Genomic DNA, 15,244 nt, shown 5'->3' with positions numbered 1-15,244 from the left:
TTTAAATTAAAGGTGGGGGGATGCAGAACTCAAAATAGAACGCAAAATAGTACTTTCACAAATGTATGATAGTTTTCCATATCAGCTAATTGCTGTAATTTAAATTTACACCAAATGTTGCGCCTTTAATATATTAAAATACGTAAACATGCCATTTTCGATGTAAATTGTAATCCTGCGTAATTTGACCGCTTGTTTTCATCCAAGTGGGGGAGAATTACTCTCTATGAGCGCCATCTCCTGGCCACACTGTGAACCTGCACTGGTTCGTCTGCTCTGGGACCTGAACGTCACACGGGCTCTAAACGCACCATCCTGCTGGAGACTCCAGAATCCAGACTGGGCCAAAGCTGTGAGAGTCACATGAATATACTTTATTATTCAACGTGTATAAATGTTATTTTCACAGAAAACTGAGCTGATTAATTGGATTCATTTTCTTTAATCTGCTGAAGGAAACGAGCAACCTGGGCTGAATGAAGACTTGTGTTTGGAGTAAAATGAGGGCCTTTTATACTTAAGGAACACTATTCCAGTCATGAGTTGGGGGGTGTTTTACTGCCAGAGGCACCGATTCGCTTCAGAAATTATAATGACGCCAAAATTTCACCTCCCACTTCAGTTGCATCTATTATTTATTTGTCTCAGCGTATTTTTACAGCTATCCTAAACATGCTCTTTTATTCTATTGTATCAGTCAATAACACAGGATTGTGACACGTTTCGAATGTCTCCAGTCTCAAATATACGAAATGAAAATATACACTAATGTGATTTCGTGAACGTGGGTTAACGTTTGGCGGATGCTTTTATTGTGAAACTCCAGAACGGAAGTTATTCGGAGTCAGCTGCTGCTGGCGGAAGCTTTTACTGCCTGTCTGACAGCGCTTGCTGCCTGTTCTGCTGGGTGCACTCTCCACTTGTGCTCACAAAAGTAAGTTATTCACAGCATATTTGACATTTATCAGTGTCGGGTTATACGGTATCGTAGAGGGGACACAGCTAGCTAACCGGAGCCGTGGTTGCATTGTTGCAGCACAGTGGAGCGGAATGCTAGCTGACTGGCGGCGATATAAATCTTTATTTTAATTAATACTTAAATTCCACACAGCTACGTGTTGAGACCATGATGAAAAACAGTAATCGATAGTTCGTTTGTCTTACATACAGCTTAGATATTGGATATTAGTATGCCCGACAGCTAATGCTAATAGCATTCACCAGAAGGCCAGTTTAAGTTGATCTAAAAGCAGAGATCTTGAGTTTCCAGATAAAACGAGGGTGCACGATTGATTAAAGTTATGCATGTTGGCACGGATTTTAAAGGTATCCTGTCGAGGTTGTTCAATTAGCTGTGAAGCTGTCCTTATAACTGCGTTATTACACTACTTGAGTGATCTGACTGGCGTTTGCTTAATTGCATCACCCGCTGCATCCGCCATGGACTCGACTTTGGCCTTTTGTAGACATAGATTTCAAATATGTGGATATTCAGGAACTGTCGGTCCTGTGAGTAGTTCACCTTTCACACGGGTGCCAGCCTGGATCCCAGGTGAGGTGAGGCTTTCAGGGCCTTTCTGTCACCACTTTATGCCACAGCTTTAGTTTTACTATGGTCCTGGAACTCTGTTATGCAGTTTTATCAGCTGAACGAGGGTCAAAAGTTCATTAACGTACCTGAAGGCTGATCCAGATCTTCAGGATATGGAGACCTTCGTCCTCAGAACTACATTATTACACCCTGTCAATGTTTTGTGTTCCATTTGTGTCGTGCTCTTTTCTTTACACAAGCAGATTTTGTTTAAACTTGTCTCTTTTTGAGCTGATGTTACCTGAGGCTGCGTCTCGTCTTTCAGCTCTTTACTGCCACCTAGAGGAGGATGTCTGGCTCTGAGAAAAACCCGTTCCAGCACCTCGTTGAGCCTCTGGACCCAAACCAGCCTGGACAGCAGTTCTTCAACCTGTCTAAACTGGGAGATGCAAGATATGGTGTGTGTGTGTGTGTGTGTGTGTGTGAGAGAGAGAGAGAGAGAGAGAGTCTCTGACAGGGATTAAATGAAAGATTAAATGATCCAAGTGTTGAACCCTCCTCAGAACGTCTGCCGTTCTCCATCCGAGTTCTCCTGGAATCTGCAGTCAGGAACTGCGACGGGTTCCTGGTGAAGCCCTCCGATGTGGAGAACATCCTCAACTGGAAGCAGACGCAGACCCAGACGGTGGAAGTCCCGTTCAGGCCAGCCCGGGTCATCCTACAGGACTTCACGTGCGTGGGTTATTAATCGAGACTACGGGTTATTAGGGGAGCCATTTAGGGTTGTCAGGGGACAGGAAGTGGACAGAAGCTCTGTGGGGACGTCCCTGTTACTGACTGTCCCCCAATGAAGAGCTCTCGCTCAGCTCGGAATATTTCTGTCCTCTCTCACTTCATCCGTACGTTCCAGTGGCGTCCCCGCAGTCGTGGACTTCGCCGCCATGCGGGATGCGGTGAAGGAACTGGGCGGAGACCCGGAGAAGATCAACCCGGTGTGTCCCGCCGACCTGGTCATCGATCACTCCATCCAGGTGGACTTCAACAGGAAGTAAGAGCACTTTATTCAGAGCTGTGCGGCTCCCCGAGCAAAGTAAACAGAAGTCAGCGCCGGCTTCCCTCGGCAGGTCTGACAGCCTCCAGAGGAACCAGGAGCTGGAGTTTGAACGCAACAGAGAGAGATTCCAGTTCTTAAAGGTAAGCGATGAGACGGACCTCCTCTGCTAGAGGGAGAAGGTGTCCGATGTCCTCCTCTCTCCTCAGTGGGGCTCCAGAGCCTTCAGGAACATGCGGATCATTCCTCCCGGCTCAGGAATCGTCCACCAGGTCAACCTGGAGTACCTGGCCAGAGTGGTGTTCCAGCAGGACGGCTTCTTCTACCCTGACAGCCTGGTGGGGACGGACTCTCACACCACCATGATCGACGGGCTGGGAGTGCTGGGCTGGGGTGAGTGAGCCGCCCCCCCAGGAGGAGGAGATGCGGAGGCCTGCTGACGGTCTCCATCTTTCAGGCGTGGGCGGGATCGAGGCGGAGGCCGTCATGCTGGGCCAGCCCATCAGCATGGTGCTTCCCGAGGTGGTCGGCTATAAGCTGCGCGGGCTCCCGGACAAGCTCATCACCTCCACCGACATCGTCCTGACCGTCACCAAGGTAACGGCCGCGCCGGTCCTTTCGCGAGTGCGGGGCGGGAAGCGCCGGGCTTGACTCCGTGTCCCTGGAAACGCAGCACCTGCGGCAGGTGGGAGTGGTGGGGAAGTTCGTGGAGTTCTTCGGCCCCGGCGTCGCTCGGCTGTCCATCGCCGACCGGGCCACCATCGCCAACATGTGCCCGGAGTACGGCGCCACGGCGGCCTTCTTCCCCGTGGATGCTGTCAGCATCCAGTACTTGGAGCAGACAGGTGCGGGACCTTTGACCCCTCCCCCCCACCGCTGTGGACAATCCTTAAAATGTCCATCGTTTGTCCAGGACGAGACCCAGAGAAGCTGGTTTACATCACAGCCTACCTGAAGGCCGTGGGGATGTTCAGAGACTACACCGACACCTGCCAGGACCCGGACTACACCCAGGTTTGGGCTCGGACCCGTTGGACCACAGCAGACACGGGTTAGAGCTCTGAGGACTCTGTCCCGTCCCGCAGGTGGTGGAGCTGGACCTCGGCGCCGTGGTGCCCTGCTGCAGCGGACCTAAGCGCCCTCAGGACCGCGTCCCCGTGTCCGACATGAAGAAGGACTTTGAGAGCTGCTTAGGAGCAAAGGTGGGTCACGACCCCCACCCCTGTTAGGAGGGGTCCCAAATGACAGCTCTAGATCAGGAGGACACCCCCCCACTCTCCGTCCCTCCCTCCTGTGTTCACAGCAAGGGTTCAAGGGTTTCCAGGTAGCGGCCGAGCACCACGCCGCCGCCGTGCCTTTTCACTTCGGGGGGGCGGAGTACACGCTGGGCCACGGCTCGGTGGTGATCGCCGCCATCACCAGCTGCACCAACACCAGCAACCCCTCGGTCATGCTGGGAGCAGGTGGGTGCCTGGAAACCGTCCTGAAACCGTCCCGAAACAGTCACAGCAGCGGCCGGCTCTGCCCGCAGGGCTCCTCGCCAAGAAGGCGGTGCAGTGCGGCCTGAGCGTGAAGCCGTACATCAAGACCAGCCTGTCCCCCGGCAGCGGCGTGGTGACCTATTACCTAAAGGAGAGCGGCGTCATGGACTATCTGTCCCAGCTTGGGTAAATACGGACTGGGACTGGCTGAACCCTCTCAGCGGGGGCAAATACGGAGTTTAACCTCTTTGTCCTCGTTCCCCCGACAGCTTCGAGGTCGTGGGCTACGGTTGTATGACCTGTATCGGCAACAGCGGCCCCCTTCCAGAGCCGGTGGTGGAGGCCATAACTCAGGTATCGCTTCCGTTCTCCGAGCTTGTGAAGATCCGCGCCGATCCACCGGTGCGGAGGTGTGATCCGAGGTTCTGGTGAGGTTTCAGGGGGACCTGGTGGCCGCCGGCGTCCTCTCGGGGAACAGGAACTTTGAAGGAAGGGTTCACCCCAACACCCGGGCCAACTACCTGGCCTCCCCGCCGCTGGTCATCGCCTACGCGTTAGCCGGCACCGTGAGGATCGACTTCGAACGCGAGCCCCTGGGTGAGCGCGCGTCCCTCTCAGATCCGCGTCGGCGCCCTTTCGGCCGGGGTGAGACCGTCTCCTGTCTGATCCACAGCCGTCACCCCCGAGGGCAGGGAGATCTACCTGAGGGACATCTGGCCCACACGGGAGGAGATCCAGGCGGTGGAGCGCACCTTCGTCATCCCGTCCATGTTCAAGGAGGTCTACCAGAAGATCGAGGTGCTGCCTCCTGTCTCTGTGGACCGGGACGGTGTCCAGGCGCGGGACTAACCTCGCTGCTGTGTCCCCGCAGAAGGTGAACGAGAGCTGGAACTCCCTGGTGGCTCCGGCGGACACCCTCTACAGCTGGGACCCCAAATCCACCTACATCAAGTCTCCGCCCTTCTTCGACAGTCTGGTAAATCACCCGGATCCTCTCGGGCACCTGCACGAGCGTCCCCTGACCGTGTCCCTCGCTTTCCTCGCCAGTCCATGGAGCTGCAGCCCCCCAGGTCCATCCTGAACGCTCACGTGCTGCTGAACCTGGGAGATTCCGTCACCACGGACCACATTTCTCCCGCCGGGAACATCGCCCGAAACAGCGCCGCGGCGCGCTATTTGACCAGCAGGGGGTGAGTCAGGTGTGACACTGAGGGGGGGGGGAGTTCTGCGTCGCTAACCTTCTCGCTTCCACAGTCTGAGCCCTCGGGAATACAACTCGTACGGCTCGCGGCGAGGCAACGACGCCGTCATGGCCAGGGGCACGTTCGCCAACATCCGGCTCTTTAACAAGTTCCTGAACAAGCAGGCGCCGCAGACGCTGCACCTGCCGAGCGGAGAGACGGTCAGCCCCCCCCCGCACACCCCCGCGCCGCTCCCGGGGACCCGGAATGTTTCACCGTGCGTCTCCGCCTGTGTGTCTCCCCGCAGATGGACGTGTTTGACGCCGCGGAAAGATACCAGCAGTCCGGGTTTCCCTTGCTGATCCTGGCTGGGAAGGAGTACGGCTCCGGCAGCTCCAGGGACTGGGCCGCCAAGGGCCCCTTCCTGCTGGTGAGCTTTCACCACGCTCTAGATCTTCGGCCTGGATCGATTGAGCGGTCCCATTGAGCTTCCTTCTAAATTGTGGACGGTATCGGTGTTTCCAGGGTATCAAGGCCGTGATAGCCGAGAGCTACGAGCGGATCCACCGCAGCAACCTGGTCGGGATGGGGGTGATCCCTCTGGAGTACCTGCCAGGAGACACGGCCGAGAGCCTGGGTCTGACGGGCCGAGAGCGCTACACCATCCTCATCCCCGAGAAGCTCACGCCCAGGATGGTCCTCCAAGTGCAGGTTTGTCAGGCCGGGCGCTCTCGCGTTTGCACGCTGCGCAGGTGTGTGACGCGCACTTCCCGTGTCTTCCCTCGCAGCTGGACGACGGAAAAACGTTCCAGGTCAGGATGAGGTTCGATACCGACGTGGAGCTGACCTACTTCCACAACGGAGGCATTCTCAACTACATGATCCGCAAGATGTCCCTGGGCTAACGCGCTAACACAGAGAGCGCCGCAGGTCTGGGAGTAAGCCAGACAGCAGAAGAAGAATTCAGTAACCTCTCCGTGCCTGGTACCTGGTACCTGGTACCACCCAGAACCACGTCTCCTCAGAGACTGCTGCTAATTCCTGTGTGAGGCCAGGTGTCCCTGGTTGTTCCAGGACAGTTGGCCAGAGTTTCACACATCAGTTATGGTTATATTTATGATCAGATCCGTTATCTCAGAGGCCATTGATGTAAGGCCTCCCCCTCGCCTGCAGGTGGCAGTAATGAGCCGGGACCGAAACTCTTCACCTGTAATCATAAATGATAAAGAATTGCACTGCAGAGCTTTGGTGGAATAAACTACGTAATTGGGAAGTTCCAGAATGGACCAGTGAGGACTGTTGGTGGTAATGCTGTAGATGAACGCTGACACCTTCACATCCCTTCAGAAAATGTAAATATTAGATTCATTCCAGCCTGTTGAATGTGAGCGACTGCCTTCATCCTTCAGTGTTTGTCTGCCATTGTCATCTTCCCGTCTATTCCTGTCTCATCCTAACATCCGTCAAGCCTTAAAATAAACCAACTCTGACTATTATGCTGTTGTTTCGGCTTTATTACACCTGTAATATACAGGTGGTTTGCCTGTCTGGGACATGTGACCTCCCTCTTCGGGGTTGTTAGGGTTCATTCAAACCTTTGGAAGTCGACTGCCTCATGCTGCGGTTAATCTGGCTGATTTTAAACATGCAAAACCACATTTCGCACTTATGTATTTATTAAAATCTTGCAGGAATTAAATCAACCACCAGTCACGCTTCCGTAGCTGAAAGGGTTTAGATAAGCCTTATTAATCGGAAATAGGATTTAAATCATATTATCTGTCCCCGTTTTAGAAATCTAAATGTTTTTAACCTAGAATTTATTCTCATGGCTGTCTTTTAATGACAGTTACTGAAAGAGATCACTACATATAATATATTTATCACCTAAATAGCGCCACATTTCCTCGGTCGCCCCCTGCTGGTAGCCTGCGTTACAGCTGTTCAGTACATTAAAAACTGGCCTACGTTCGTATGTTCACATGATTTTCAGATCATTTAGGAGCTCTGCTAATAATTGGGTGACTGGTAGTGAAAGGAAAACAGGAGCAAAGCTGTTGTCTGCATTATTTATTGGAGAAAATAATCATCCGTTGCAGTCATTTAACATGGTTGTTTTTCGGCAGACAGCCTGAAATATAATTAATTCTCTCAAGGGTACATGTGTACACAACTGGATGACGGTGCATGTGTGAAAGGTGCTGCAGGGGGAGGAGATCGAGATGGTTCTGAGGTAGAAACAATGAACCGGACGTACAGGTTTGAGGAGCCTCGGGAGCTTTAAAGTGCACCATGGCAGGGTGATGTTGTCCTGCACATGAACTCATCCCAGTGTCAAACCATCATGCAAGTGAAAGCATCGTGTGAAAGTGCATGTATGGAGAGCGTGGTATTCTCATAGTCTCCAGACCTACAGTGTGTAAGTATGACATAAAACAGGCAGCTAACAAGGGGAAAAAGATCACATCGTGCATTCTTTCAGGTGGTCTCCGCCTCGTGCTACCAGTAAAGGATTATTTACAGTGTGCAAATTCATCATGGGTTGTTAGCGCTTCGGTTAGCGCTAGTCCAGGCTAATGTAGCTGTGTGGAGGTCTGGTTCCTCCACGGTTCCTCAGATCAGATCTAAAACAGACGAAACTAAACTCGACATGATGCTCGATTCATGCAGCCTCAACCCTCTTGCTGTTGGGATCTGACCAGTTAACGGGTCAACCACACGCTGTTTTAGTCCATTTTAAACACAGATAAAAGAGAAAACACGGGGATCAACCTGTGCAAACTGCCCAGTTTAAGGAAGAGCATATTTTTAAAAAATGCCCCCTGATCATAACCAAAGCTAGAGATAGAGAAGAGGTTGAAGTTCAACCAGAGGCTCACAGATACTCTCAGCAGTTAAACACTTCTGACTAAACTATTTTAATATCATTACAATTTTGACCCGGTTGAAAGTTTTAAAACTATGATTGAAGCTCTTTAGCATTAGCGCATTTTGCACAAAACATTGAGAGCTGTTGGTCCTGCTGGAACTCCAGACTCTTATGAGTTAAACATCTACAGAATCTGGTTTGAGGATCACATGATATGGATAAAAGCATCTTCAGGCTCAGTTGTCTGGGTTTAAACAGAGCTAGCAGGCCTATAGCACAAGCTGCTATTCATATCATCTATCGGTGTCACTACTGGGAGCATTTACAGAGAGAGAGACTCTCGAACGACCCCAGTGTGGGTTAAAACCAGTGAATAACCAGGACTGGAACACAGCTGGAACTGGGTTCTATAAACGATGTCGTCTGTAGAAAGGTTCAGACGTAAACATGGCTTCTAAATGAGAGGGTGCTCTCTCTCAGCAGCCCTCAAAAGTGCTATGCCAAACGCCAGCAGTTCGTTTCTGCCACATTGTCAAGGTCAGGACACTTCCTGCTGCGAAGGTCAGAGAGGTGGAAGAATGGGAGCAGAAAAACAAGGCTTGAAGGAACAGGGACAGGAAACGACGGCAGTCACGCTAACGCTAACACTGAAATCACAAACCAACGGTCCCACAGAGGTAGTTATTATGAGGCCACCCTCAACCTCTGGGCTCCGGACGTCATCACTGCAGGAACACTTTGTTTCAGTGTGGTGTGGCTCCGTGTGCAAACCTCTTCCACAGAAGGTCAGTGACATTTCAGGTGGCTCTGCTGGTGCTCCTTGGCTAGCTGGTCTCGCTGGGGTCCGTAGATGCAGCTGGCACGCCAGGAGAACCAGGCGATGATGGACACGATGGTGGTCTGGAGGAGGAGCATGACTCCATAGGTGGAGGCTGCTGTAGGTCCGGGGAGGCCGGACGGGCCTGCTGGGGGCAGCAGGAGGGCGGGGCTGAGCAGGATGGCCCTGACCTCGGCCTTGATCATGTACAGCTCGTTCAGGATGGACAGGAAGGTGCAGCAGTGGAACCACTGGTGACTGTGCCCCCAGACGTCGAAGCGGCCCGGCGCCAGTCGCTCGGGCAGCTTGCTGATGTTGAAGACGGCGGACACCAGCAGCCACAGACAGTGGCGCCAAAAAAAGCCGGAGGCGGGCATCGAAGCGGCAAAGGAGGAGGAGCCGGCGGAATAAGGCGAGCGGGTGAGGAGGCGGTAAAAGACGGGCGTGGACGAAACCAGGAGCGGGAGGAGGAAAACCAGAGTTCGGATCATGTAGCGGTGCTTCCTCCACTTCTGCCGAGTGATGCTGCAGGACAGGACGCAAACGATGGCGACGATGCACGCAGACGGGATGTAGAAGGTCTCAAAGAAGACGCTGAACCGGGGGATTGCATAGGCGGAGGTGGGAGCCTCCCGGGAGTCCTGGTCCAGATCCAAACCAGCAGGAGCCACCGTGTCCAGCAGCCCTGCTCGAGGGTGGATGTAGTAGAAGTAAGCTAGGGAGGAGCCCACCGTGTAGGCGCTGATGGTGCCGTAATCCACAAAGAAGCAGACTTCCCTCACCACCAGGGACATGGAATTGAGAAGGTGGGCCATGCTGCTGCCCATGAGCAGGCAGAAGACCCCGATGAAGTAGGTCCACAGCGGGTAGAAGAAGGGAGCGTCGCTCGGCGGCGCGCCCTCCCACCCAAACACCTCCACAAAGTGGTAGGAGAAGATGAAGACCGGGACAAAGTGCGTCCAGAAGTTGCCCGTCTCGTTGGTGGGCCTGAAGGCGGACAGGAAGCAGTCCTTCAGGCTGTAGTTGGGGAAGCGGTAGCCGCTCAGGATGAAGTTCTCGATCACCCGAGGCGGCACGTCCGTGTGTTTGAGCAGAGGTAACGGCTGGCTGCATCTCAGAAGCATGGCGGCCACGGATCGCCCCCCCACTCGGACGCTTCTTATGGCTTGGCTGTTGGGTTTATTGCAGATCGCAGGAAGAGAAAGAGTTTGAAGGATCTCTTCTTCCGTGCTAAGGCACCTTTGAGCTCAGCTCCACTCAGCTGTCCGCTCATCCAAACAGGAGGGGGGGTGGGGGGGGGCAGAGTCCAAAAGGCCACCTACGAAGTTATTGGCTCCTTTGGGTTTCCTGTTGGCTGCCGTGCAAAAGTCACGTCCATCTCTGTCCTTCACCTACTTTGCATAGTCTCTGTGGTCACGCTCTTAGAGCACGCACGCTTCTGCAGCAGCAAATAAGAGTGAAGGTCACTGATCACTGAGCTGGCCTACAAAGCTGAGCTGGTCCCTGCAGAAGCTCCTGGACACGTAGGACGTGGAGGTCATGCTGAGTCCACCGCTGACAGAATCATCTGGGTCCATGTCCCGGGTCCCTCTGCTCCCATCCCTCGGCTCTGAAGGACGCTGCCAAGCGGATGTCTCCCGGGGCTGCACTTTCAGCATGCACGCGCTCTCTTAGCGCAAGGTCACGCAAAAAATTAAATAAATAAAACATCCACAATCCCGCGATTCCACGCGCGTACATGCTCACGGAGGTCCTAGTGTGTGTGTGGTGGCAGCTCGGTGGATCCGCGAGCCGGCGGAGCTGCAACCTGCCGGCATTTCACCCAGACGCTGCTCCAAGGATTTGACAACTCCGACTGTCAATCACCGAGTACGCAACAGCCGAGTTCCGGTCTAGGAGTTTCAGAATAAAAGTCGACTGTGCTTTATTTCGCCTTTATGCTGGTTATTAAACAACCGAAACGCAGACAGCTGGTTGTTACTGTGTGGTTCGTTTATGACTTCATGAAGCACGAGGCACCACCGTCGTTCCAAAGGAACAAATTAATCGGACGAAGTCGAAATTAAAAAAAAGATTAATTTGAAGTTATATTTGTTTCCGGAGCGGTGCTGCTGCAGTTCGAGAACTAAGTGTCCCTTTAAAATGTTGCGGGTCCGTTTGTATGTTTGCATCCCATTAGCCAGGGTGGGAGCCTTTCAGAGGGCTGGAAGCAATCCGAGCCGAGCCGAGCCGAGCCGTGTTTCTCGTGTTACAGTGCGTGCGGTGAAGTTTAATCCCGCTGAGAGCCCGACCCCAACACACACACACACACACACACACACACACACACACACACACACACACACGGTTTCATGACATTTTACGACATAATACTTTTTTTGCCGGGTTTCATTCAGAACCTTCACAACCATGAAGCGCACCACAGCTGCAGAGCCTCACATTTGTAGAAGATAAACTAAAGGAGCATTAATTTTAGTCATGTCAAAAATATACAAACATGGATATTGGCCATGTGTTGACTGTCAGCCATTCTTGTCTACATCTCCCTTTTGTGAGTGAAAAGCTGTATTTGTCTTGCTCCATCCATCCATCCATCCATCCATCCATCCATCCATCCATCCATCCATCCATCCATCCATCCATCCATCCATCCATCCATCCATCCATCCATCCATTCTCTCCTTTCTCTCCTTTCTCTCCCTGCAGCCATTAACATTGTGTCCAGATGTCAGGAAGTCTTTCAGGCAGCATTTTAGGTGGTGGTGGGGTAGTGAGTGGAATAAGAAACAGACCAGTTCAGCAGAATGGGGGAGGGGGGGGTGCGGTGCCATCTGGCTAAAGATAGTGAAATATTTGTTTTTATGGGACTGTAATAGATAAGATAAGCTTTAAATATACTTCCTGATTGTACCAGGCAGGAACATTTTGTGTGCTTAATGAATTCTCATAATAAAACCGCTATAAAAGCTGACAAATAAAATCCTTAGCCATGTCATTAAAAAAACCAATCACTTTAATGGAGGTACAAAAATCAATGAAAACAGAAAAAATAGCTAAAGAAACGCTGCTTTCTGGGCAGACCCATGTGGTCTCTAAAGGTTCCAGGATTCAGACCTTACATGTGCAAATGGGTTTGTCCTGGTCTTCTCCCACAGTCCAGAGGGAGCAGCTTGATCGGAACAGTCTAAATTACTAACAGGAAATGACCCTCTATTACACTCAGAACCGCGAAAACAGAAGAGAGAGCAGAGGCTGAGGAAGCAGCAGCGTGTGAAGAAAAACAACAGGATATGGACAGGAAGTGGAGACTTCTTCTAACTTCAAACCCCAACAATGACAATGGTGCAAACAGGAAGGACGTTGTGTCCACATGGAGCAGGAGTTACTCAAACATCACACCTCTGCAGACAGAGGTGGAGATATGAAAGCTCAACCCCTCACAGTCATGATGGTGGGGTAGCACTTCACCATGGCGTGTATGTTAGAATGCGTCCACTAGTGTGTTGTTGTGTACACTAGTGTGCAGTAGTGTGTTACAGTACTGTGTGTTGTGGAGTCTTCCTCTGGTTGGCTGCAGTAGTGTTGTATGTCCTCGCTCATGTACTTTACTGTCTGATCACAGTACGGGACTTTTTCCGCATGTGTCGACGCTTCTTGGAGGACACGTCCTTGCTCCTCAGGCTGTGGCCACTCTGCTGCAGACGGTAGGTCTTCCTCGCCTGGATTCTCTCCTTCTCCAGGACCTCTGTGTCATCCAGGATCTCCAGGCCTGGAATCTGACTGATGACATACTGCCTGGAGAGGCAGCAATAACATTGTTGAATCGAATACCAACAGTGAGATAATCAATTACACACTGAAGTATCTGTTGGTATCTGTCTCTAATTAGGGTAATTATTTATGTTCTGTATTGAAGTAATGTTTCAGGTTCTAAATATTATAAAGCTGCTGTTATTAGAAGCTAATTCAGAGCATTTCTGACATTTAATACACATGAGTACATTTCTAATTTAATTTAATTTCTTGGAGCCACTTCTTCTTTTGCGTATTATTTGAAATATTAATGTATTGAAATCAAAGCAGCATTTCCTTAAGTTAATTATTATCAATTTGTCTTTCCTCTCTGGCTGTTTCTTACACTGTGTAACCACATGAGGGCGCTGCAGCACGATGTCCATGCTGCTACACTTGTGTCTGGTTTCTGGAGTAGCAGAAGAAGAAACTAAAGTTTTCCAGATTCCTAGTATTTTAAAGTCTAAAAATTCTAAATCTGTTGAACATAAATTCTGAATACTGCTTCCAGGAATACAATTCATTCATTCATTCATTCATTCATTCATTCATTCATCTCTGATGAAGGTGAAGGGGTCACTGGTCAGATGAGCTGGTTTACTACCTGTAGTCTGTGTACTGAGTCAGACTTCCTCCGTTGAAGTAACTGGGCGCTGCCTCGTTATTCATCATACTGAGGATCCTGAATTAGGTGGGAAATTGTCACACATGAGGGTCTGAGCATCAACGCATCCGCTCACGCAGGTGAAAAAGAGCCTCTCACTTTATATTCGGGAATTTTCGGCGGATTTCCTCCACAAAGACGGGCAGATTGTTGAGCTTGTTCTTGTTGATGTAGAGCGTGGTCACGCTGGGCATGTAGGGGAACTTGATGTGAGACGTGTAGTGGTTTCCGTCCAGAATGAGCGTGCTGAGCTTCTGCAGCTGGCCCAGCAGAGCCGGGTTCCAGTGAGGACCGAGTGAAGGAGAGAAGAGGGGGTCGAGGCGGGCGCGGCACCCAGGAGGTCAGACATCCACACTTAAAACATCTAACCTCAAACTGATGGAACAGCGTTAACCTCGGTGATCTCATTATTACTGGAGCTCCCTGAAGCTTTAAAACTAAAAAACAGCCACATTACGTATAACGGTTTTACTAAGGATTGATGTGAATTCTTTGCTACAGTGTTTCATCCCTGATATTTAAATTTCTATTATTCCAACCTCTTTCTGGCTGACTGGATGCTGACAGTCCCTAATAAAAAGGATACTCCTCTAGCAGATTGTAGCTCAGGTCGAGGACTTCTAGGGTGTCTGTCTGGGACAGGATGGCATCGTAGGGAATTTCTGTCAGGCCCTGGTAAGCAAAGGAATACCACTGGAAACCTGACTGGCTGGACTGGCTGTGAAGGCCTGAAGTCTGGTGGTCCATCGCAAATGACCCCCCCTTACCGGGGTGACGGCACTTGAAGGACACTCAAAGGACACTTGAAGGACACTGGGTTGGGTGGGGGGGGATTCAGAAAGGGAGTGTCGCCAAAATTAGCAAGAAAATGAGCATGTCTAATTCACAATTCAAAAGTTCTCACAATATGAAGGCTTCAGTCCCATATTCTCAAATGAACCGATAACAGATCAATGAACACCAATAAACATTGTTTTTGTAGCAGCTTTATGTTCAGTAGCACTTCTGCACCAACATACTTCTGCACACCTCAACAGGATCAGTCCAACATGTTTCTAGATATTAGCAATAAAAAGAGAAAAACTTGCTGAAGACAATCTGTTTTTCGTTGATAAAGACCATATCACCATCTCATTCAATCCAACTTCCCTCTCTCATAGAGTTTTTTTGATCACCACAGCATTGAAACATGAGGCTCTTTATTCTGGGTGACCCGGAACATTTTCATTTCCTGAGATCAATTAAATTAAAACAACACGTTGACCCATTTATTCATCAAACTAGTCAGAGCTTCACCAAAAACACACTAATCTACCCAGATGCAGAATTCACGGCAAAGCCTGAAAGAAATACCTGGAGATTGTGTCCAGTCAGTCCGAGCCTCTTTGTTTCCTTTCAGCGCCGCTACAGAGCGGTTACAGCAGACGTTGAGAACATTTCAACTGCACTCAGCCGGCAGAAGAGCTGCTGTCTGTTTCCTTCCTGCAAACCTCTGAGAAATTCCTCCCAGCTCCTATAAAAGGCTCCCTTTCATACTGCATCTGCAGATCACATGGGGGATAATCAGATTACTAACCTACTGGCCGCAGATCCCTCAGCATCAAGCACCAGCGTGGGGTTCCAACGGAGGAAGACCAGGGCAGCGGTCTTCAGCAAGCATGAATAAAGCAACATTTTCGTGCATGATTATAATTCCTGAGGGCAGAAAATAAAATTCACACGCATCATCTATATCTTTACGGGTGTTCCATGTTCTGAGTGTGAGGACAGACCCAGCTGAGTCTCATGACACCCTCGGGCCTGATTTTAGCATCCCCTCTCCCCCCCCTATCTGCCCTCCCTCACACCCTTGAGGCTT

The 15,244-nt window shown here is 50.8% G+C and overlaps 3 protein-coding genes across 3 annotated transcripts; 1 reads left to right on the top strand and 2 right to left on the bottom strand.

Moving 5' to 3' along the window:
• Window positions 1-808: 808 nt before the first annotated feature.
• On the top strand, window positions 809-6,740 carry aco1 (aconitase 1, soluble). Its single transcript, XM_057026727.1, has 21 exons — window positions 809-934; window positions 1,857-1,989; window positions 2,095-2,263; window positions 2,442-2,579; window positions 2,656-2,725; window positions 2,792-2,975; window positions 3,040-3,179; window positions 3,256-3,427; window positions 3,496-3,596; window positions 3,668-3,784; window positions 3,886-4,045; window positions 4,114-4,249; window positions 4,333-4,417; window positions 4,504-4,660; window positions 4,737-4,861; window positions 4,935-5,039; window positions 5,111-5,253; window positions 5,318-5,465; window positions 5,552-5,674; window positions 5,770-5,955; window positions 6,033-6,740. Exons 2-21 carry the CDS (start codon window positions 1,881-1,883, stop codon window positions 6,147-6,149), a joined length of 2,685 nt encoding a protein of 894 aa, XP_056882707.1. The 5' UTR covers window positions 809-934; window positions 1,857-1,880; the 3' UTR covers window positions 6,150-6,740.
• A 1,398-nt stretch (window positions 6,741-8,138) lies between these two features.
• Window positions 8,139-10,771, bottom strand: paqr9 (progestin and adipoQ receptor family member 9). The gene has a single exon (XM_057026746.1). It carries the CDS (start codon window positions 10,052-10,054, stop codon window positions 8,900-8,902), a length of 1,155 nt encoding a protein of 384 aa, XP_056882726.1. The 5' UTR covers window positions 10,055-10,771; the 3' UTR covers window positions 8,139-8,899.
• Window positions 10,772-11,925: 1,154 nt separating this feature from the next.
• Window positions 11,926-15,207, bottom strand: LOC130522389 (leucine-rich melanocyte differentiation-associated protein). Its single transcript, XM_057026754.1, has 5 exons — window positions 14,740-15,207; window positions 13,973-14,199; window positions 13,486-13,668; window positions 13,327-13,404; window positions 11,926-12,725 (listed from the first exon to the last, which is right to left on the bottom strand). Exons 2-5 carry the CDS (start codon window positions 14,131-14,133, stop codon window positions 12,536-12,538), a joined length of 612 nt encoding a protein of 203 aa, XP_056882734.1. The 5' UTR covers window positions 14,134-14,199; window positions 14,740-15,207; the 3' UTR covers window positions 11,926-12,535.
• Window positions 15,208-15,244: the final 37 nt, after the last annotated feature.

Source organism: Takifugu flavidus, chromosome 3, assembly GCF_003711565.1.
Source record: "Takifugu flavidus isolate HTHZ2018 chromosome 3, ASM371156v2, whole genome shotgun sequence".
NCBI classification, from domain to species: Eukaryota; Metazoa; Chordata; class Actinopteri; order Tetraodontiformes; family Tetraodontidae; genus Takifugu; species Takifugu flavidus.
This window is presented reverse-complemented; position numbering and strand designations above follow the sequence as displayed.